This window comes from Stomoxys calcitrans, chromosome 1 (assembly GCF_963082655.1).
Source record: "Stomoxys calcitrans chromosome 1, idStoCalc2.1, whole genome shotgun sequence".
In the NCBI taxonomy this organism is placed as follows: Eukaryota; Metazoa; Arthropoda; class Insecta; order Diptera; family Muscidae; genus Stomoxys; species Stomoxys calcitrans.
The window spans coordinates 243,201,763-243,226,496 of NC_081552.1; the positions used below are offsets into that span (position 1 = coordinate 243,201,763).

The following is a 24,734-nucleotide window of genomic DNA, read 5'->3' on the forward strand; positions in this document are numbered from 1 at the left end:
CGAATTCCAAATGAATTTGCTGCGATATTTTCAATTAAGTTTTTATTTATTTGATATTTGCATTTTTTTTTGTTTCTCTGCATTTGTTTTCTTTTCAAATGTGTATTAAATTCAAATTTGATGTACGTATTCGAGCAGGTGGGAGTGCTTTTTAACGTATGAGAGTTGGTTTTTATGGCTACGCATAATTGTTGGGGGTAAACGAATTATGAAAGAAGCAGAACGCATGCGCAGAGCTTTCAGTTAATGTGACTGAAATTCGTATATGAACGTTTCCTCATTGAGTAGGGGGAGAATAGAAAAGCGGAATTTGATATTTGGCGCTAATATACAATAGGTATGTATATCGGTGAATTTGGGGTTTAGTGACGCACAATAGTTTTAACAAGTAAAAGCGTACTAAGTTCGGCCGGACTGAATCTTACATACCCTCCACCATGGATCGCATGTGTGGAATTGCGCCCTCTAGAGGCTCAAGAAGTCAAGACCCCAGATCGGTTTATATGACAGCTATATAAGGTTATGAACTGATTTGAACCATACTTATCACAGTTGTTAGAAATCATAACAAAACACCTCATGGAAAATTTCAGCCAAATAGGATAGGAATTGCGCCTTCTAGAAGCTCAAGAAGTCAAGTCCCCAGATCTGTTTATATGACAGCTATATCAGGTTACTGCCCGATTTGAACCATACTTGGCACAGTTGTTGGATATCATAACAAAACAAGTCGTGCAAAATTTCATCCAAATCGGATAAGAACTGCGCACTCTAGAAGCTCAAGAAGTCAAGACCCAAGATCGGTTTATATGGCAGCTATATAAGGTTATGGACCGATTTGAACCATACTTGGCAAAGTTGTTGGATATCATAACAAAACACGTCGTGCAAAATTTCATCCCAATCGGATAAGAACTGCGCACTCTAGAGGCTCAAGAAGTCAAGACCCAAGATCGGTTTATATGGCAGCTATATCAAAACATGGACCGATATGGCCCATTTATAATACCAACCGACTTGCACTAATAAGAAGTATTTGTGCAAAATTTCAAGCGGCTTGCTTTACTCGTTCGAAAGTTTCAGTGGTTTCGACAGACAGACGAACGGACGGACAGACGGACGGACGGACAGACGGACGGAAAAGGTTACAACGACATAAAATGTCACGACGACTAAGGATATATATACAATACTTTATGGGGTCTCATACGCATATTTCGAGTAGTTACAAACAGAATGACGAAACTAGTTTACCCCCATCCTATGGTGGAGGGTATACAAAATTCTAAGCAAGGATACCCACCACCTCTAGTATATTCGTAAACCACTATTCATCAAAATCCGGTGAAAAATGCATACCTTATGCACCATAGCAGCTATATCGAAATAGGTTCAGTTTGGACCAAATACTAAGAAGTACAAGTCATTGTTCAATTTTGTATAACAAAATATTGGTCTTTTTAGGAGCTATGTCTAAACATAAACCGATCTAAACCATAAACGACACGGATGTCGAAAAGCCTCACATAAGTCACTGTGTCAAGTTTCAGTGACATTGGATTATAAATGCGCCTTTTATGGGGCCAAGACTTGAGGTCGAGACATCGGTTTATATGGCAGCTATATCCAAATCTGGAGTGATCTGAGCGAAATTGAAGAACAATGTCGAAGGGCCCAACACAACTCACTGTCCCAAATTTCAGCAAAATCGGACAATAAATGAGCCTTTTTAATGGGTCCAAAGCCTTATATCCAGAGATCGGTCTATATGACAGCTATATCCACATCTGGACCGATCTGGGCCAAATTGAAAAAGAAGTCGAAGGGCTTAACACAACTCACTGTCCCAAATTTCAGCTAAATCGGATAATAAATGTGGCTTTTATGGGCCTAAGACCGTAAATCGGCGGATCGGTCTATATGGGGGCTATATCAAAATATAATCCGATATAGCCCATCTTCGAACTGAACCTACTAATGACAAAAAATATATCTGTGCAAAATTTCAGCTCAATATCTCTAGTTTTGAAGACTGTAGCGAGATTTCAACAGACAGACGGACGGACATGGCTAGATCATCTTAGACTTTTACGACATTATGGGGTCTGAAATGGATACTTCGATGTGTTGCAAACGTGTTGGTTTTGTGAGAACACTTTTATCTGCAATATTCGAAAAAAAAATTGAAGATATCTCTTTTCGTTTTTTTTCTTAAAATCATTTCAATGTGAGTGTTCCTTTTCAGAAATTTCAATTTGAATTTTCGTATTCCCACTGTGCAATGATGGGACTCCAAAGAAAATTATTTGGTAATAGGGTACGAATGAGACATTCAAATTTGAGTTTAAACGTTTCGGTTGCTCACATAAACATTTGCCAAGAGTATTGTTCTAGCACCAACTCTCAATTGGTAATTTTAATGGCATATTGTTGTTTTGCAAAATACTTTGTTTTATGAAAAATATAAAATTCTGTTGCCTTCCAACAATTAAACTAAACAAATGTGGACAAGAATTTTTTATAATAGAAAAACAGAAACCGGTTATATTCTGATTTATATAATTATTTGTATATGATCGTTTTATTGCTTTTAAGTATTTATATTTTTGTTAAAATTATCTCAACTTCTATCATCATTAACTGAAGATTTTAAACATTTCAACAACTGGGAATGTTTTAAACATCTTGTCACACACTTTTGGAAATAAATTAAATAATTTCTCTTTTAATAATTCCTTAACTTCTTATATACAAGATGATACATATTGATATTCACTACTAGCCAATTAATGGAAAGATCAACTATTCGAAACAATTTATGCATGAGCATTTATTTATTATTCTTAAATTTAAGATAAAAGTTAAAAAACTAAATTAGTTTAAATTGATTAATGGGAATAGTGAAAAATTCTAGCTATTATTGAAAGTCACATGAAGGGTATTTTAATAGGAAAGCACCAAAAACTAATGAAATAAAGCAAAGATATTTCACCAATATTCTCTAACCCATAAAAAGGAAGAGAGTTCTTAATATTCCAACTCAAATTGAAGAAATTAACTTGAAACCTATGTAAAAGAACTCATATGAATATAACCGTTGTTTTTCATTGATATCAAAACAAATTTGTAGGCTGCGGTCGAGTTATATTCTCCATAAAGTTTTTATTGCCTTCAAACAAAAGACTTAAGCAACGAACTTTGTGAGAAATGCATAGAGCTATGTTATATGCAAGAGTTCTACTCGCTCATCCCTATGTGCTCACTGGTTTTGCTTTCGTTTTTATACCCTACACCACAGGATGGGGGTATACTAATTTCGTCATTCCGTTTGTAACATCTCGAAATATGCGTCTGAGACACCATATAGTATATATATTCTTGATCAACGTAAATATCTAAGACGATCTAGACATGTCCGTCCGTCTGTTGAAATCACGCTACAGTCTTTAAAAATAGATCTATTGAGCTGAAACTTTGCATAGATCCTTTTTTTTATCCATAAGCAGGTTAAGTTTGAAGATGGGCTACATCGGACTATATCTTAATATAGCCCCCATATAGAATGATCGGCCGATTTAGGGTCTTAGGCCCATAAAAGTCACATTTATTATCCGATTTTGCTGAAATTTGGGACAGTGAGTTGTGTTTGGCTCTTCGACATCTTTTGTTAATTTGGCCCAGATCGGTCTAGATTTGGATATAGCTGCAATATAGACCGATCCTCCGGTTAAGGGTCTTAGGCCCATAAAAGCCACATTTATTATCCAATTTGGCTGAAATTTGGGACAGTGAGTTGTGTTAGGTCACCCGACATCCTTCATCAATTTGGCTCAGATCGGTCCAGATTTGGATATAGCTGCCATATAGACCGATCTCTCGATATAAGGTCTTGGGCCCATATAGGGCGCATTTATTGTTCGATTTTGCCAAAATTCGGGACAGTGAGTTGTGTTAGGACCTTCGATATCCTCCTTCAATTTGGCGCAGATCGGTTCAGATTTGGATATAGCTGCCACATAGACCGATATCTCGAGTTAAAGTCTTGGCCCCATAAAAGACCCATTTATAATCCGATTCCACTGAAATTTGGCATAGTGACTTATGTTAGGCTTCTCGACATGCGTGTCATATATGGTTCAGATCGGTTTATTTTTAGATATAGCTACTAAAAAGACCAATATTTTGCTATACACAATTTAACAATGACTTATTAGTATTTTTTTGCAAATCGGAACATATTTCGATATAGCTGCTATGGGGCATAAGGTAAGCATTTTTCACTGGATTTTGACGAAAGGTGGTTTACATATATACCCGAGGTGGTGGGTATCCAAAGTTCGGCCCGGCCAAACTTAACGCCTTTTTACTTGTTTCTATTATATTTATTTCTTTTTTTGTTTTTTTTTTATTTTTATTAATACTCAAACTAGAATCGCATGTATGTTTAAACATTTTAGGTATTTTTATACCCTCCACCATAGGATGGGGGTATACTAATTTCGTCATTCTGTTTGTAACTACTCGAAATATTTGTCTGAGATCCCGTAAAGAATATATGTTCTTGATCGTCGCGACATTTTATGTCGATCTAGCCATGTCCGTCCGTCCGTCCGTCTGTCTGTCGAAAGCACGCTAACTTCCGAAGGAGTAAAGCTAGCCGCTTGTAATTTTGCACAAGTACCTTTTATTAGTGTAGGTCGGTTGGTGCTGTAAATGAACCATATCGGTTCATGTTTTGATATAGCTGCCATATAAACCGATCTTGGGTCTTGACTTCTTGAGCCTCTAGAAGGCACAATTCTTATCCGATTGGAATGAATTTTTGCACGTAGTATTTTGTTATGATACCCAACAACTGTGCCAAGTACGGTTCAAATCGGTTAATAACCTGATATAGCTGTCATATAAACCGATCTTGGGACTTGAATTCTTGAGCTTCTAGAGGGCGCAATTATTATACGATTTGCCTGAAATTTTGTACGACGGATCCTCTCATGACCATCAACATACGTGTTTATCATGATCTGAATCGGTCTATAGCCCGATACAGCTCCCATATAAATCGATCTTTCTATTTTACTTCTTGAGTCCCCAAAGGGCGCAATTCTTATTCGAATTGGCTGACATTTTACACAGGTCTCCAACATTGTGGTCCAAACCGGACCATATCTTGATATCGCTCTAATAGCAGAGAAAATCTTTTCTTATATCCTTTTTTGCCTAAGAAGAGATGCCGGAAAAACACTTGACAAATGCGAACCATGGTGGAGGGTATATAAGATTAGGCCTGGCCGAACTTAACGCCTTTTTACTTGTTTGTATTATATTTATTTCTTTTTTTGTTTTTTTTTTTTTTATAAACGCTCAAACTAGAATCGCATGTATATTTAAACATTTTAAGTATTTTTGTTTTGTTTAATTTCTAAATCGAAGTGAGTTGTAGCTGCATCAGCTGCTGTGTTGTGCTTAACTAGGCTAAGTGAAATGCTGTTCCATCCAACCTTTGGGCCATGTGACAAACATCGCAAAATTGTATGTGTATAACAGACAACACAGAAATGATAGCGATAATGCTATTAAGTTTCATGGTTTGGAATTTCAACACGTTTTGTGAACATATAAAAATTGTTTTTTTGTTTTTTATTTTTTTTTTATTTTTTGTGGGCAATCTGGTTAAAAAAAATAACTAAAGCGTGTTAAGTTCGGTCGAGTCGATTCTTGGGAACCCACATCATGGATTCTGCTAAGAATGTGTGTTAGTTGAAGGGCCTAATTATATTCTATTGGGTTGCCCAAAAAGTAATTGCGGATTTTTCATATAGTCGGCTTTGACAAATTTTTTCACAGCTTGCGACTCTGTAATTGCATTCTTTCTTCTGTCAGTTATCAGCTGCTACTTTTAGCTTGCTTTAGAAAAAAAGTGTAAAAAAAGTATATTTGATAAAAGTTCATTCTAAGTTTTATTAAGAATGCATTTACTTTCTTTTAAAAAATCCATACATACCAAACTTCAGTCAAACCAGCAAAAATTAAAGCTTCAAGGAACCGACCAAGGATGATCCAAAGACTGGTTTACATGGCAGCTATATGAGGTCATAAACTGATTTAATTACATTTTTTGATTTGTTGAAAGTCGTAACAGAACACCGTCTGCAAAATTTCAGCTAAATTGGACAAACATTATGGCTGGTAAGGACTCAAGAAGTCAAATCGACAGATCGGTGTATAAGGTAGCTATATCAAATTAAAAATCGATTTGGACAGGACTAACAGGAAAGATGTTAAAAGTTATAACAGAACACCAAGAGCAAAATTTTAGCTTAATCGTACAAAAATTGTGACATGTAAGGGCTCAAGATGTCAAATCGGGAGATTGTAGTGAAACACGTATGTTTAAGGTCATACAAGAAATCGTTGTGCAAAATTTTAGCCAAATATCCCTGTAGGGACTCAATAAGTATAATAGTGACATCGGTGCTATATCACGTTGTGAACCGATTTGAGCCATACTTCATGCAGTTGTTGATGGTAAAACCAAAACACTGCCAAATCGGATGACAACTGCGCCCTCTAGAGGCTCAAGAGGTCAAGATCCGAGATCGGATTATATGAAAGCTATATCAGGTAATGAACCGGTTTGAATCATACTTTGCGCGGTTGTTAGAAGTTAGAACAAAACACTTCATGCAAAATATCAGCCAAATCGGATAATAATTAACCAAATTAACCAAAACACTTCATCAAAATTTCAACGAAATCGGATAACAATTGCTCAGTCTAGAGGCTCAAAATTTAAGATCCCAAATCGGTTTATATGGGAGTTATATCAGGTTATGAAACGATTTGAGCCAAATTTTGCGCAGTTTTTAGAAGTTTGAACAAAACACTTCCAGCAAAAGTTCAGCCAAATCGTATAGTTAATGCGCCCTCTAGCGGCGAAGTGGTTTATAGGAGCTACATCGGTTATATACCGATTTGAGGCATATTTGGCACTGTTGTTGATAGTCAAAGTCAAACCAAAGCACTTCATGCAAATTTTCAGCGAAACGGGATAATAATTACCCCCTCTAGAGGGAGCTACATCAGGTTATGAACCGATTTGAACCAGTTGCTAGAAGTTAGAACAAAACAATTCATGCAAAATTTCAGCCAAATCGGATACTAATTGCACCCTCTAGCGGTTTAAGAAGTCAAAAGCAAAAATCGGTTTATATGGGAGCTATATCGGGTTATGAGCCAATTTAGACCATAATAGGCTCAGTTCTTGATAGTCAAACCAAAACACTTCGTGCAAAATTTCAGCCATATGAGATGAAAACTGCACCCTCTAGCGGCTCAAGAAGACAACATCCAAGATCGGTTTATATTGGAGCTATATAAGGTTACAAACCGATTCGGACCATAGCACATAGCTTTACTTCTTGGAAAGATAGACAGACAGACAGACGGACGGACGGACGGACAGATGGACGTACATGGCATTATAGACTAAGATAGTCAATAACCACCGATGACCCTGAATTTTCATGTGATTTGCCTAAAATTTGGAACAAAGACCTGAGTTACGACTTCCAACATCGATGTCACGTACAGTTCAAATCGGCCAATAAACAAATATAGCTCCCATATAAACCGACCCCCTGATTTGACTTCTTGAGCACCTAGAAGCCCCAACTTTCATCCTATTTGGATGACATTTGGAACAATGACTTGAGTTATGACTTCCAACATTCATGTCAAGTATAATCCGAATCGGTCTATAAACAGATATAGCCGCCAGATAAACCGATCCCTGGATTTACTTTGTTCTGGCCTTAGAAACCTAATTTCCTAATTCGTCTGAAATTTGGTCCAAAAACCTATCTTATGACTTACAACACCAGTGCTTAGTTTTACCCGAATCGGTCAATATGGTGATATAGGGCCCCTTAAGTACCGGTATCCCGTTAGGACTTCTTGAGACCAAAATAATTCAAATTCAAAACCATACAAACAAAACAAGGGTACATTTTTAGCGGAATCCATGGTGGTGGGTGCCCAAGATTCGGCTCGGCCGAACTTGTTACGCTTTCGCTTGTTCTATCTCATGATACATTGTTATGATAGTATTTTAATTCGCACCACCGAAGGATGGGGGTATATATATATTTTGCCATTCCATTTGCAACACATCAAAATATCCATTTCCAACCCAACCAAGTACATATATTCTTGATCAGCGTAAAAATCTAAGACCATGTCCTTCCGTCTGTCTGTTGAAATCACGCTACAGTTTTGAAAAATAGAGATATTGAGTTGAAACTTTGCACAGATCCTTTTTTTGTCCATAAGCAGGTTAAGTTCGAAGATGGGCTATATCGGACTATATCTTGATATAGCCCCCATATAAACCGATACGCCGATTAAGGGTCATAGGCCCCTAAAAGCCACATTCATTATCCAATCGACATCCTTCTTCAATTTGGCTCAGATCGGTCCAGATTTGCATACAGCTGCCATATTGACCGATCCTCCGATTTAGGGTCTTAGGCCCATAAAAGCCACATTAATTATCCGATTTTGATGAAATTTGGGACAGTGAGTTATGTTAAGACCTTTGACATCCTATATAGGTATAGCTCCCACATAGACCGATCTCCCGAGTTAAGGTTTTGGCCCCATAAAACGTGCATTTATTGTCCGATGTCGCCGAAATTTGGGACAGTGGGTTGTGTTAGGCCCTTCAACATTTTTCTTCAATTTGGCTTAGATCGGTTCAGATTTAGATATAGCTGCCATATAGACCGATTTCTCGATTTAGGGTTTTGGGCCCATAAATGGCGCATTTATTGTCCTATGTTGCCGTAATTTGGGACAGTGAGTTGAAATAGGCCCCTCGATATCTTCCTGGAAAATGGCACAGATCAATCTAGATTTGGATATAGCTGCCATATAGACCGATCTCTTGATGTAAGGTCTTGGGCCCATATAGGGCGCATTTATTGTCCGATTTCGCCGAAATTTGGGACATTGAGTTGTGTTAGGCCCTTCGACATTCTTCTTCAATTTGGCTCAGATCGGTTCAGATTTGGATATAGCTGTCATATAGACCGATCTGGCGGCATGAGGTTTTTTTTAATTTGGCCCATATAAGGAGCATTTATTGTCTGATGTCGTCGAAATATGGAACAGTGAGCTGCGTTAGGCTCTTCGACAACTTTCTGTAATATGACTCAGATCGGTCCAGATTTGGATATAGCTGAAATATGGACCGATCTCTCGATTTAAGGTCTTGGCCCCACAAAAGGCGCATTTAATATCCGATTTTGCTCAAATTTGATACAGTGGCTTATATTATGCTTTTCGTCATCCGTGACGTATATGGTTCAGATCTGTCTGTATTTGGATATGGGTACCAAAAAAAAACAATATTTTGTTCTATTAAATTGAACAGTGATTTATGCTTATTAGACCTTTCAATATCAGTTTAGAATTTGGTCTAAATCGGACCATATTTCGATAAAGTTCGGCTGAACTTAATGCCTTGTTAGTTGCTAATTTCCAATTTTTAAATTTTTTTTTGTTAACCTTCATATTCTGAATTTTGACCAATTTACTGTTGTTTAGTCTATAATTGTATTGAGATTTAGTTTATTTCTAGTTGATGCAATTTTTATTGTGTTGACGAGTTTGTCAACATATTTTATGATATTGCTTTCATATCATGTCTGATGTGTATGAGATTACTAATAGAACTAGCTGATAAGTAACAGAAAGTGAGTAGATATTGAAATTAAACATCACACTTTATATTGGCTTTAAAGATTGCGATTTATTTTGGGCGTAGGTAAAACAGTATTACGAAATATGCATATTGCACCATTCATCGATGTATGTTGGAATGTGGATCTCACTACACTTTCGAAAACTTAAACCTTGTGAGTGTTGAAGCTAAAATCTTATCTTATTTAGTTTCAGTGAAATATCTTTGGCTATTGGCTTATGCTTAAGTTTTAACAACCTATTAATTGTATAATATGAAAAAATACATTTTTGCCTTCACTGCATGAAAACTTTGTTCACTTCTCCTTAGGGAACAGAGGTGTCCTCAGTTGTGGAACAAGTCTTATAGAACTTATGGAAAAATCTGTAATACATTGAAGAATCTATTGTAATGGGGGATAACCTTTTTAATATTTTGTTCTAACCTGTTTTTCACCATAAGCCACACGTTCCGCTTCAAAACAAATAACTTGAAAATTATCGGCGCTTCTACCGAAATACAAATGTATTTGAGTAATATGTAATATTTCATATTTTTTATAAAGACCAGAGCAAAAAATAATAGCCTTGGTAAACCCATCATGAAGAATATGCTCAAAATTATTGTAGCTCTGAAAAGGGAAATAAATATGGGAGGTCTTACATTTAACACAAAAGTATACCAAAGGTATTATATTCGTCTTCATTTTATTTAATTGACCATTGAGATGTATTGCATTAAAGTTTTGTAATTCATATTGCATGGTACTCACGTTTCTTTGGTCAGATTTTGATCCATTCTTGCTTTGGCCACATTCTGTCGAGTTTTACATATTTTATACGCCAGATTTACAAAGGTGAAACAACTAAAGAAAAGAATTATCACCACCGGACCAAGTGAGCAAAATTTACCTAGAATTAAAAATAAGTCATAGTCTTATACTGTAATCAAAAATAAAATAAGTTAAAAAAGCGCTATGTTAGGGGGGTTACCAAACTTGGCAGCCCACCACCATGGATTCTACTACAAATATATCCAAACGAACTTAATGGAAGGGCAAATGGCTACTTTACGCACAAAATTCCTGCCAAATCAGCCATCCAAGTCGTTACAGAACAATCACGGCTTTCTGGGATAACAATCTCGGCTCTGATCAAAATATGAGCGCTATTTTAAATTTATTTCGAAAATTAGTTTTCTTTTCATCAATTACAATCTTGTCCCCTTCAAAGTTATCCCATCAGATATTTTCCCTTTCCGTTTTTTTGCAATCCTCGAAACACTTTTGAATCGCGCTTTTTGAGTACACAACAAGTAAAAAGGCGTTAAGTTTGGCTGGGTTGAACTTTGGATACACACCACCTCGGGTATATATGTAACCACCTTTCATCAATATCCGTTGAAAATTGCATAGCTTATGTCCCAGAGCAGTTTTATCGAAATATGATCCGATTTGGAACAAATTGTAATAAGTACAGTAGCTATATCTAAAAATAAACCTATCTGAACCATATAAAGGGTGATTTTTTTGAGGTTAGGATTTTAATGCATTAGTATTTGACAGATCACGTGGGATTTCAGACATGGTGTCAAAGAGAAAGATGCTCAGTATGCTTTGACATTTCATCATGAATAGACTTACTAACGAGCAACGCTTGCAAATCATTGAATTTTATTACCAAAATCAGTGTTCGGTTCGAAATGTGTTCAAATTTTGACAAATTTTGTTCAGCGATGAGGCTCATTTCTGGTTGAATGGCTACGTAAATAAGCAAAATTGCCGCATTTGGAGTGAAGAGCAACCAGAAGCCGTTCAAGAACTGCCCATGCATCCCGAAAAATGCACTGTTTGGTGTGGTTTGTACGCTGGTGGAATCATTGGACCGTATTTTTTCAAAGATGCTGTTGGACGCAACGTTACGGTGAATGAACACATTTCGAACCGAACACTGATTTTGGTAATAAAATTCAATGATTTGCAAGCGTTGCTCGTTAGTAAGTCTATTCATGATGAAATGTCAAAGCATACTGAGCATCTTTCTCTTTGACACCATGCCTGAAATCCCACGTGATCTGTCAAATACTAATGCATGAAAATCCTAACCTCAAAAAAATCACCCTTTACAACATGGATGTCGAAAAGCCTAACATAAGTCAATGTGTCAAATTTCAGTTAAATCGGATTATAAATGCGCCTTTTATGTGGCCATGACTTTAAATCGAGATATCGGTCTATATGGCAGCTATATGCAGATCTTGATCGATTCAAACCAAATTGCAGAAATATGTGGAGGGGCTTAACTTAACTCACGGTCCCAAATTTCGGCGACATCGAACAATAAATGCGCCTTTTATGGACCTAAGACCCTAAATCGGAGGATCGGTCTATATGGCAGCTATATCCAACTCTGCACCGATCTATGCCATAATGCAGAAGTGTGTCATGGGGCTTAACTTAACTCATTGTCCCAAATTTCGGCGACATCGGACAATAAATGCGCCCATTATGGGCCTAAGACCCTAAATCGGAGGATCGGTCTATATGGTGGCTATATCAAGATATAGACCGATATAGTCTATCTTCGAGCTTAACCTGCTTATGGACAAAAACGTAAAAAGGCGTTAAGTTCGGCTGGGCCGAACTTTGGATACCCACCACCTCGAGTATATATGTAAACCACCTTTCATCGAAATTCGGTGAAAATTTCATACCTTATACTCATATACCTCATACCGATCTAAACTAAATATATACGACACGGATGTCGAAAAGCCGAACATAAGTCGCTGTGTCAAATTTCAGTGAAATCGGATTATAAATGCGCCTTTTATGGGGCCAAGATTTAAAATCGAGATATCGGTCTACATGGCAGCTATATCCAAATCCGGACCGATTTGGGCCAAGTTGCATAAACATGCCTAACACAAAGCACTGTCCCAAATTTCGGCGAAATCGGACAATAAATGCCTCTTTTATGGGCCCTAAACCTTAAATCGAGAGATCGGTCTATATGGCAGCTATATGCAAATCTGGACCGATCTGGGCAAAATTGAAGAAGGACGTCAAAGAGCCTAACCAAACTCACTGTGTCAAATTTCAGCGACATCGGACAATAAATGCGTCTTTTATGGCCCCAAAACCTAAAACCTAGATATCGGTCTATATGGCAGCTATATCCAAATCTGAACCGATCTGTGCGATATTGCAAAAGTATGTCAAGGGGCTTAACTTAACTCACTGTTCCAAATTTCGGCGATATCGGACAATAAATGAGCATTTTATGGGCCCAAAGCCATAAATCAAGAAATCGGTCTATATGGCAGCTATATCTAAATCTGAACCGATCTGGACCAAATTGAAGAAATATAGCAAAGGGCCTTACACAACTCATTGTCCCAAATGTCAGCAAAATCGGATAATGAATGTGGCTTTCGTGGGCCCAAGACCCTTAACCGGAGGATCGGTCTATATGGGGGCTATATCCAAATCTGGACCGATCTGAGCCAAATTAACGAAGTATGTCGATGGGCCTTACACAATTCACTGTCCCGAATTTCATCAAAATCGGATAATAAATGTTGCTTTTGTGGGCCTAAGACCCTTAACCGGAGGATCGGTCTATATGGCAGCTATATCCAAATCTGAACCGATCTGAGCCAAATTGACGAAGGATGTCGAAGGTCCTAACACAACTCACTGTCCTAAATTTCAGAAAAATCGGATAATGAATGTGGCTTCTATGGGTCTTACACCATAAATCGGAGTATCGATCTATATGACAGCTATATCCAAATCTGAACCGATCTAGGCCAATTTTACGAAGGAAGTCGAAGGGCCTAAGACAACTCACTGTCCCAAATTTCAGCGAAATCGGATAATAAATGTGGCTTTTATGGGCCTTAGACCCTAAATCGGAGGATCGGTCTATATGGCAGCTATATTAAAATCTGGACCGATCTGAGCTAAATTGACGAAGGATGTCGAAGGGCCTAATATAACTCACTGTCCCAAATTTCAACAAAATCGGATAATAAATGTGGCTTTTATGGGCCTAAGACCCTAAATCGGCGGATCGGTCTATATGGCAGCTATATCCAAATCTGAACCGATCTGAGCCAAATTGACGAAGGATGTCGAAGGGCCTAACATAACTCACTGTCCCAAATTTCAACAAAATCGGATAATAAATGTGGCTTTTATGGGCCTAAGACCCTAAATCGGCGGATCGGTCTATATGGGGGCTATATCAAGATATAGTCCGATATAGCCCATCTTCGAACTTAACCTGCTTATGGACAAAAAAAGAATCTGTGCAAAATTTCAGTTCAATATCTCTATTTTTAAAGACTGTAGCGTGATTTCAACCGACAGACGGACAGACGGACGGACATGTCTAGATCGTCTTAGATTTTTACGCTGATCAAGAATATATATACTTTATAGGGTCGGAAATGGATATTTCGATGTGTTGCAAACGGAATGACAAAATGAATATACCCCCATCCTTCGGTGGTGGGTATAAAAAAGAATCTGTGCAAAGTTTCAGCTCAATATGTCTATTTTTGAAGACTGTAGCGTGATTTCAGCAGACAGACGGATGGACATGTCTAGATCGTCTTAGATTTTTACGCTGATCAAGAATATATTGTATATACTTTATAGGGTCGGAAATGGATATTTCGATGTATTGCAAACGGAATGACAAAATGAATATAGGCCCATCCTTCGGTGGTGGGTATAAAAAGAATATGTATGGAATATATATATTGTATATGGAGTACTGCCACCCGATTCTTAGATGCCCCTATCCATGGTATTGTACTGTGAGAACATAGTAACATTAAATGCAATTTTCACTTACTCTGTGTAAAAATATACAGAATATAAAACGGTATTGGTGTACTCCAAACATAAATGGCATAGATTATATAACGCCTCTTTTCACATCGCAGAGACTTTGCTGGTTTAAATTCCCGGAATGTTAGCCATAGCTCAAAGAAAATTACACTCATCGAAAGAAAAGTCACCATGAGAAAGTAAGAGCAGGAAAATACTGCAAAAAGAAGATATTTATATATTTTAGAAAATAAGCATTACATTTCCTTTTTTTGTCTTTTGAATACTTACCAAGTATGTATGACAGAATTTGGATTTTTTCATAAGAACTCCAAATAATATTGACATAGGTCATCATAGACGTGTGTCCTACAACTAACGATGTCAAATACCAAATGAAGATTTTTAAGCGCATATTATCCCTCAACTCTTTAATAGACAAATATATGCATATAGTTGTTACCAGTAGAAGGAAAGATAGCACTAAGCCAGAAAAAAGTAAGCATGTGATTAATTTGAAGATTGATTTTTAAACTAGAATATTAAGAAGTTCTTTGTTTTCATACCCTCCACCATAGGATGGGGGTATATTAATTTCGTCATTCCGTTTGTAATACATCGAAATATTGATCTGAGATCCAACAAAGTAGATATATTCTTGATCGGCTTGACATTATTAGGCGATTTAGCCATGTCCGTCCGTCTGGCCGACCGTAAAGCTAGCTGCTTGAAATTTTGCATAAATACTTCTAATAAAAGTAGGTCGGTTGGGATTGTAAATGGGCCAAATCGGTGTATGTTTTTGTATAGCTCCCATATAAACCGATATCGGATATTGAATTCTTGAGCCTCTAGAGGGCGCAATTCTTATCTGATTTGGCTGAAATGTTGCACAAACTGTTTTATTTTGATTTCCGACAACTGTGCTAAGTATGGTTCAAATTGGTTCATAACCTGATATAGCTAGCTTATAAATCGATTTCGGATCTTGAGGGTGCAATTATTATCCGATTTGGCTGACATTTTGACGTTTTGTTCTAATTTCTAACAACTGTGCCAAGTGTGGCTGAAATCGGTCTAGAACCTGATATAGAGCCCATATAAACAGATTTTTGATCTTGACTTTTTGACCCTCTAGAAGGCGAAATTATTACACGATTTAGCTTAAATTTAGCATGAAATGTTTTGTTCTAACTTCTAGCAACTGCACCAAGTATGGTTCAAAACGGTTCATAACATGATGTAGCTCCCTCTGGAGGGCGTAATTATTATCCCGTTTCGCTGAAATTTAGCATGAAGTGCTTTGGTTTGACTTTGACTATCAACAACAGTGCCAAATATGCCTCAAATCGGTATATAACCAATATAGTTCTATATAAACCGATTTTGGATCTTGAATTCTTCAGCCGCTAGAGGGCGCACTAACTATACTATTTGGCTGATCTTTTGCTTGAAGTGTTTTGTTTTAACTTCTTACAACTGAGCCAATAAGTTTGGCTCAAATCGTTTCATAACCTGATATAGCTCCCATATAAACCGACTTCGGGTCTTATATTTTGAGCCTCTAGACTGAGCAATTATTATCCGATTTCGCTGAAATTTTTCATGAAGTGCACCTATGGTCCATAGTGGTTCATAACAGGATATAGCTCCTATTTAAACCGAGTTAAAATCTCGACTTTTTGAGCCTCTAGAGGGCGTTTTTCTTATCCGATTTGCACCAATTATTATCTGATTTGCCCGAAAGTTTGCATGAAGTAGTTTGGTTTGACCATCAACAACTGTGCCAAGTATGGCTCACATCGGTTCATAACCCGATATAGCTCCCATCTAAACTGATTTTGGATCTCGACTTGAGCCGCTAGGGAGGCAATTATTGTCCGATTTGGCTGAAATTTTGCACGAAGTGTTTTGGTTTGACCATCAACAACTGCGCTAAGTACGGTTCAAATGGGTTCACAACCTGATATAGCTCCAATATAAACCGATCACCCGATTATATGTCTTAAGCCTCTAGAGGACGCAATTATTATTCGATTTGCTTGAAATTTTGCACCAAGTGTTTTTTTTTATTTTCATCAACTCTGCCAAGTATGGTCCAAATCGGTTAATAAAGAGATATTGCTCCCATAAAAACCGATTTCGGATCTTGACTTCCTGAGCCGATAGGGGGTGGAAATTTTATCCGATTTTGCTGAAATTTTACACAAAGTCTTTTGGTTTGACCATCAAAAACTCTGTTAAGTATGGTTAAAATCGGTTCGTAACCTGATATAGCTCCCATATAAACCGATTTCGGATCTTGACTTCTAGAGTCAATAGAGGTCGGAAATTTTATCCGATTTTGCTGAAATTTTTCACAAAGTGTTTTGGTTTGACCATCAAAAACTCTGTCAAGTATGGTCCAAAACGGTTCATAACCTGATATAGCTCCCATATAAACAGATCTCGGATCTTGATTTCTTGAGCCGATAGAGGGCGTAATTATTATCCAATTTGGCTGACATTTTGCACGAAGTGTTTTGGTTTGACCATCAACAACTGCGCTAAGTACGGTCCAAATGGGTTCACAACCTGATATAGCTCCAATAACAACCGATATCCCGTTTATATGTCTTAAGCCTCTAGAGGGCGCTATTATTATTCGATTTGCTTGAAATTTTGCACCAAGTGTTTTTTTTTTTTCATCAAATCTGGAAAGCGTCATTACCACCCGATTTCAATGAAAATTTGCACGTGGTGTTTTATTTTGGCTATCAAAGGCTATACTAATTATTGCCCAAATAGGTCCATACTCTCTACAGCTGCCATATAAACCCATCTCCCGATTTGACTTTTTGGGCCTCTAGATTAATTTTAGCATGATTTAAGTCGGTTCATTTCTTGATATAGTTCCCATATAAACCGATCGCACGATTTTACTTCTTGAGCCTTTAGAAGGCACAATTACTATCCGATATGGCTGAAATTTTGAACGTGATATTTCTTATCTATGGCCTCTAACAGCTATGACAAGTACGGTTCATAACTTGATATAGCTCCCATAGACATGAAAAAGTTTTTCAATGAACTTCTCACATGGCATCCATGGTGGGGAGTATATATCAAATTCGGCCCGAATGAACTTAGCACGTTTTTACTAGTTTTGAATATCAATTTTATTTCATGGACTTTGAACTAAAGACATTTTTTGATTACTTCCCTTTCTTCGGTATCAACTTACCTGAAATTATTATATACCTGGAGTACGTATGCCAAGAATATCCAGTATTGCAATGCAAAGGCTTGAGATCGTATTTGTTAGAGTTGTTATTATAATTGCGAGAAAAACAGTATTCGGGGGTGTTGTCACTGATCTGAAAATAATCACATTACTTAATGAATTTTATAAAGTTTATATGGCAGTGAACCGATATGGCCCTTTTTCCTAACTCGAGCTAGAATTTTTCTAGGATACTTATATTTTTAGGTATTTTTCTTCCCATTAATCGTTAATGGGTTAGATTAGGTTAGGTTGAAAAGAGGGTGCAGATATTAATCCGCCCAATGCCACTATAGCCATGCATAGCCAGTGAGCGGCTTGTTATGTGCTCCAAAAACTACAAATTAACCTCGAAAAAGATAATTTTAAGTAAGGAATTCAGTGCTACTTACAAAATCCCTTATTGTTTTCTATACAACTCCCCTAAATTGGTTCATGTCTGGTATTCTATACCCATCTAAGTACCGGCTTCTTTTTTAGGAGCTCCAACGTCTTATCATCTTCCCCACATGGCCTACACATGCTATAACATGCCGCAACGATTTTGCATAAGTGAGCTCGTAGTCCTATGTATTCCATTATGATACCAAAAACTATACTGATCTCCTTCTTACTTCCTTTCAGTAATAGCCTCGGCTTCTTGCGATCTGGATCCCCCATAGGATTTTCGCCGTCCTACCTACTGGTTCGCTGTTCCACAGTGTTACAAGCGCGTTTGTCGCCCACGCCTTAAAATCGGACTGCTTCGACCCGAAAAGCTTCGGCTTTACCAAGTTTATCGACGGCAGTTCTCCGGCCTTCACCGCCAAATCGTCTGCCCTTTCATTCACCCTTAGTCCGTTATGGCGCGGCATTCAAACGATGAGGATTGTGCCATCCTCAGAGAAGGCGTTAATCTCCTTCTTACGCTACAAGACTGTTCATGACCTTACCCTCCTGGTTGGCCATTTTATTATCCCTTAAGATCTTCACATTCCACGTTCTCGGGTTAGTACTACACCATCTCAAGCGTTCCGTGATCGCCCGGATCGCTGGCTGCAGGAGCGTATTATGGTCGGGCAGTCTTAAAACGGATCTCAGCCCTTGGATTCTCAATGTCGACTCCCAAGCTCACTCTGTCCCCTAGCTTTGACCCATCCGTTTAACAAGATCTTCCAGACCGCAATAATAGGGTTCCATCAATCCAAGACTGTGCCGCTGGCAGCAATGCCTCGCACTTGACCTCAAGTGTCGTCGCAGGTATCCGTTAGGAAACCTCCTACCTTCCTTCCAGGTTTCTTAACGCCGCCTCGATTATACCGCGATGGTATGAGCTGTTGCCATCCCTAATCCATTCTCCCATCGCCTTAAGTCTCATAGCTGCAGTGGCCGCCTCACATTTAATCTGTATGTCAATGGGTCGGATATCTAGAATAGTCTTCTGCACCTTAGTGGGCGGTGTCCTCATTGATCCGCCTTTGCCAAGACAACATGTTCTCTGAACTTGTTGTATGGTCCTAGGTTGCACTTTCATTTCGTCTGGCCCAAGGGAGATCGGTCCATATGGCAGCTATGTATATCCAAATCTGAATCGATCTTGGATGTATTGGACATGGACATCAAGAAGCCTGACACAACTCACTGCCCGAAATTTCAGCGAGATCGGATTATAAATGTGACTTGAATGGGCCTAGGACCTTAAATCGGCAGATCGGTCTATATGGGGGCTGTATTAAGATATAGTCCGATATAGCCCATCTTCGGACTAAGTCTGTCTATGGACCGAAAAAGGATCTGAGCAAAATTTCAACTCAATATCTCTATTCTTGAAGACTGAAGCTTGATTTCAACAGACAGACGGACGGACGGACAGGGCTGGATCATCTACGATTTTAATGACGATCAAAAATTGCAAGCGGAATGACTAAATGAGTATACCCTCATCGTTCGGTGGTAGGTATAAAATAAGTATTCTTGATTGTCTTGACCATCTGTGTATTTTAAGTCATATCTTTGCGTCTGTCTCTCGAAATTATTTTGATTTAAATGTATCTCTCATATAAATCCATCCAGAGAATAACTTTTTTTACTGCCAGAGACAACAATATTTTTTTAATTGGGCTGAAATATGATACGCTAGACCATTTCAAACATGTGTTTGAGACGGCCATAAATGGATATGGCCCCCCTGCCTTAAGTATAAAGTGGTAGCCTGAATGTACTTCTTTAGGCTAACCATCTGAACTCATTGCCACCCCCCTGATTGTGTTATCAATAAACAATTTCCATTTCCCACCAATTAATATCCCTATTACATCAACAACTCACTTGTTTCAAATTCACCGATGGATTTTGCCATGATATTTCCACATCTTCAGACTTCAGACATGGCACATTGACATCGTGCCAAAACTTTACCAGCAGCTTCATATAGCGATGGTTGCCATTGAAGCGACTTAATTGCGACTCCAACGATAGATTGAAATATCTCCATGTCAGTTGACATTTGGCTACATTTGAATGATAGAAATCCGTTGAATTACAACATGTCTGAATGCATAGCTCCTCCTCGGTGTGGCATTTTTGTATCGCTGCCAAAGATGAGACAAGATTGACATAAAATATGACAAACACAAACACTTTCCAACAAATCATATTGCAAAAATAATGCGTTTTCTTTTAAACCAATATAAGCACTAGAAAGCAAGGCAATAAACTGAACGCAAAATCTGAAATGTTGTTATACTTTTTGCAGTAATGACTAAATGCTATCTTGGGAGGATGGCTATCTTTAAACCACAATGACCACAATAATGCGTGCGGATTTTGTAATCTTTGCAAACATAAAAAGAACCCCCCTTCATAGTAAAAATGTGAATGTTGAAAAAAAAACCGCTCTGGGTTCGAGGAGATCCCTTGTTTTTTTTTTTTTTTTTTTTTTTTTTGCAAAAATATGAGTTTGAACTAAATTGGTCTTTAAGGGATTAGCTATGGGTGCTCTTTTAATTTTAATTTAGTCATGAGATTTATTTTATAACTCATTGAGCTGTGGTTTAATCACAATCAACGTCAAGCCACATAATCGTTTGTGAATGAATCAATTTGCTACCATTCAATAATTTACCTAAAATTACTCTGTCTGTCTGGAAATACCACGGGGACTTTTTTTAAAAAAAATATTTTTCCCAAAGTGACAAAATGTAAAAATGTGGGGAATGCCGTTTTGAAATGTCATTTTTATACCCACCACCATTGGATGGGGGTATTCTAATCTAGTCATTCCGTTTGTAACCCCTCGAAATATTGATCTAAATATAAATAGATCATAAAAAATATATATTTTTGATCGGCTCGACTTGCTTAGTAGATCTAGCCATGTTCATCCTTCCGTTCGTCCATCTGCTAAAATCACGATAGCTGTCGAACGCATAAAGCTAGCCGCTTGGTATTTAACCTGATATAGTTCCCGTTTTAATTTTTGTGTCCCGGGAGGCCGCAATTTTGACTGAAATTTTGCACATAGCGTTGCGTTATGTCTTCCAACAAGTGTGCCAAGTACGGTCTGAATCGGTCGATAACCTGATACAGCTCCCATTTAAACCGATCTCCCGATTTGTCTTCTTGAGCCCCTCGAAGTCGCAATTTTTGTCCAATTTGAGTGAAATTTTGCACGTAGTGCTCTGCTACCAACAACTCTCTCAAGTACGGTCCAAATCGTTCTATAACCTAATATAGCTCCCATAGAAACCGCCCTCCAGATTTGACATCTTTAGCTCCTGGAAGCCTAAATTTTGGCCCGTTTTGACTGAAACTTTGCACGTAGTGCATTTCTACCACTTTCAACAGCTGTGCCAAGTATAGTCTATATCGGTCTATATCCAGATATTGCTCTCATATGATCCGATCTCCCGATTTGACTTCTTGAGTCTCTGGAAGCCGCAATTTTGGTCCGATTTGACTCCAACTTTGAACACTGTGCTTTGCTATCACTTCGAACAACTGTGCCGATTACAGTTCAAATCGGTCTATAACCTGATATATCTCCCATATATACCGATCTCCCGATTTGACTTCTTGAGTCTCTGGAAGCCGCAATTTTGGTCCGATTTGACTCCGACTTTGAACATTGTGCTTTGCTATCACTTCGAACAACTGTGCCAAGTACGGTCCAAATCGGTATATAACCTGATATAGGTCCCATATAAACCGATCTCCCGATTTGACTTCTTGAGCCCCTGGAAGCCGCAGTTTTTGTCCGTTTTGACTGAGACCTTGCACGTAGTGATTTGCTGCTGCTTCCAACAACTGTGCCGATTACGGTTCAAATCGGTCTATAACCTGATATATCTCCCATATATACCGATATCCCGATTTGACTTCTTGAGTCTCTGGAAGACGCAACTTTGGTCCGATTTGACTCCAACTTTGAACATTGTGCTTTGCTATCACTTCGAACAACTGTGCCAAGTACGGTCCAAATCGGTATATAACCTGATATAGGTCCCATATAAACCGATCTCCCGATTTGACTTCTTGAGCCCCTGGTAGCCGCAGTTTTTGTCCGTTTTGACTGAGACCTTGCACGTAGTGATTTGCTGCTACTTCCAACAACTGTGCCAATTACGGTTCAAATCGGTATATAACCTGATATATCTCCCATATATACCGATCTCCCGATTTGACTTCTTGAGATTTGTCTCTCTGGAAGCCGCAATTTTGGTCCGATTTAACTCCAACTTTGAACATTGTGCTTTGCTATCACTTCGAACAACTGTGCCGATTACGGTACAAATCGATCTATAACCTGATATATCTCACATATATACCGATCTCCCGATTTGACGTCTTTAGCCCCTGGAAGCCGCAATTTTTGTCCCATTTGACTTTGCACGTAGTGTTCTGTTACGACTTCCAACAACTGTGTCAAGTATGGTCCATATCGGTCTATAACCTGATATAGCTCCCATCTAAGCCGGTCTCTCGATTATCCTTGTTCGGTTCCTAGAAGCTTTAATATTTGCTGGTTTGATAAAAATTTGGTATGTAGAATAAAATCATGCCCTTCAACTAAATCTATTTTGTATACATTTTTGGCAGAATCCATGGTGATGGGTTCCCAAGATTCGGCCCGACAGAACTTAACACACTTTTACTTGTTTGTTATAAATGCCAGAAATAATTTTGTATCCCAGTTTTGTGGTTTATTGTTGCATTAAAGTCTTTATGGTATGAGTGTATTTAAAATTTTGTTTGCGGTTAGTTTATGGACTTGATCGTCAATTGAATATTAGTTGCTAAACGGCGTATATTTTTGAATATATTAAAAAAATGTATATAAAACAATAAGCTTACGGTTTAGTAACGAAAAAATTGAAGGGGCTACTGGGCTCTGCTCCAAATTTAAACAATTAAGTTCTATGAAGCTCATGGATACAGATCAACGAACAAGCAACATAGCCATTAAGCGAATGGCACGCGCACACCTTATACCAGCTATCGTTATCGTTATACCTTATACCAGCTTTCATATGGCTTGCTTTATAATGACGTGGGTAAAAAAAATGAAAGTTAGTGTGTCACTTTTTAACAGACGGAGAAAAACAGCACATACGTCACTGATAAAAGCAATTCTTATCCAAAAATACAAAAAGCAAGTGCAACAAGTAAAAACGTGTTAAGTTCGGCCTTACCGAACTTTGGATACCCACCACCATGGATAGATTATACATCCCCTTTTATAACAACTCCACTAAAACTTTGGATACCCACCACCATGGATAGATTATCCATCCTCTTTTATAACAACTCCACTACCACATCTATAGTTATATGCAAATGGGGGCTGGTCTGGGTCATATTTGATTCAGGTCCCGATAACTCTTATACAAGTCACACTTTCAGCGAAATGGGGCATCAAATCCGCTTTAAGACCCTAAATTGAAAGATCGGTCTATATGGCACCTGTATCCAAATATAAATATGAACTGATCCCACTGTGTTAAATTCCAGCGATATCGGGTCATAAATGCAGCTTTTATGGGCTTAAGACCCTTAATCGGCAGATCGCTCTATATGTCGGCTATATCTAAATATTGTCCGATCTGTGCCATATTTAGGTGTGATGACGGAAGGCTTAGAACCACTCACTATTTCAAGTTTCAGCGCAATCGGGTTTTAAATGCAGCTTTTCTTGGCTCAAGACCCTTAATCGGCAGATCGGTCTATATGACAGCAATATCTAAATATAGTACGACCGGATTTTTCTATTCCTTTGTTTCGCATAGTAGTTTTCATAGTTTTCCGTGGGCGGGTTACTTGCCCAGCGTCCCATGGGTTTGGTGGGATTGCACATGTATCCCTCTCGTTGTGACGAGCCGCTTGTTCCAAGAGCTGTATGAGCTATATGACGACGATAGCATAGTTACACGCATCAAAATACAACAGCTGCGTTGGCTAGGTCATGTTGTCAGAATGGATAAAGAAGCTCCAACAAAGAAGTCTTTTGAAGGCAAACACGGTGGTACACGCAAACCGGGAAGACTAAAAACCGGATGGATAGATCAAGTTGTGGGAGACACCTCGAAACTAGGTGTCTACCTTCGACTAGTGGAACAAATGTTCTGTCATGGCCAATTAAAGCAAAGTAAGTAAGTTAGTCCGACCTAATCCACATTTGAGTCGGATGTCGGAGGGCTTAAAGCACCTCCCTATTTCAAGTTTTATCGAAATCGAATAATAATTGCGGCTTTTATGGGCTTAAGACCCTCAATTGGCAAATCGGTGTATATGGCAGCTATATCTAAATATTGTCCGATCAGAACTATTGGGTTGCCCAAAAAGTAAATTTTTCACATAGTCGGCGTTGACAAATTTTTTTCTTTTAAAAAATCCGCAATTACTTTTTGGGCAACCCA

At 38.1% G+C, this 24,734-nt stretch overlaps 2 protein-coding genes across 2 annotated transcripts; both read right to left on the minus strand.

Moving 5' to 3' along the window:
* Nucleotides 1-9,785: 9,785 nt before the first annotated feature.
* LOC131994071 (uncharacterized) lies at nucleotides 9,786-15,057 on the minus strand. Its single transcript, XM_059360275.1, has 5 exons — nucleotides 14,871-15,057; nucleotides 14,605-14,796; nucleotides 10,515-10,653; nucleotides 10,188-10,373; nucleotides 9,786-10,126 (listed from the first exon to the last, which is right to left on the minus strand). The coding sequence occupies exons 1-5, from the start codon at nucleotides 14,992-14,994 to the stop codon at nucleotides 10,069-10,071; spliced, it is 699 nt and encodes a 232-aa protein (XP_059216258.1). The 5' UTR covers nucleotides 14,995-15,057; the 3' UTR covers nucleotides 9,786-10,068.
* Nucleotides 15,058-17,742: 2,685 nt separating this feature from the next.
* LOC106091104 (uncharacterized) lies at nucleotides 17,743-20,508 on the minus strand. The gene is made up of 3 exons (XM_013257530.2): nucleotides 20,149-20,508; nucleotides 17,803-17,935; nucleotides 17,743-17,756 (listed from the first exon to the last, which is right to left on the minus strand). The coding sequence occupies exons 1-3, from the start codon at nucleotides 20,473-20,475 to the stop codon at nucleotides 17,743-17,745; spliced, it is 474 nt and encodes a 157-aa protein (XP_013112984.2). The 5' UTR covers nucleotides 20,476-20,508.
* Between the last annotated feature and the right edge of the window lie 4,226 nt (nucleotides 20,509-24,734).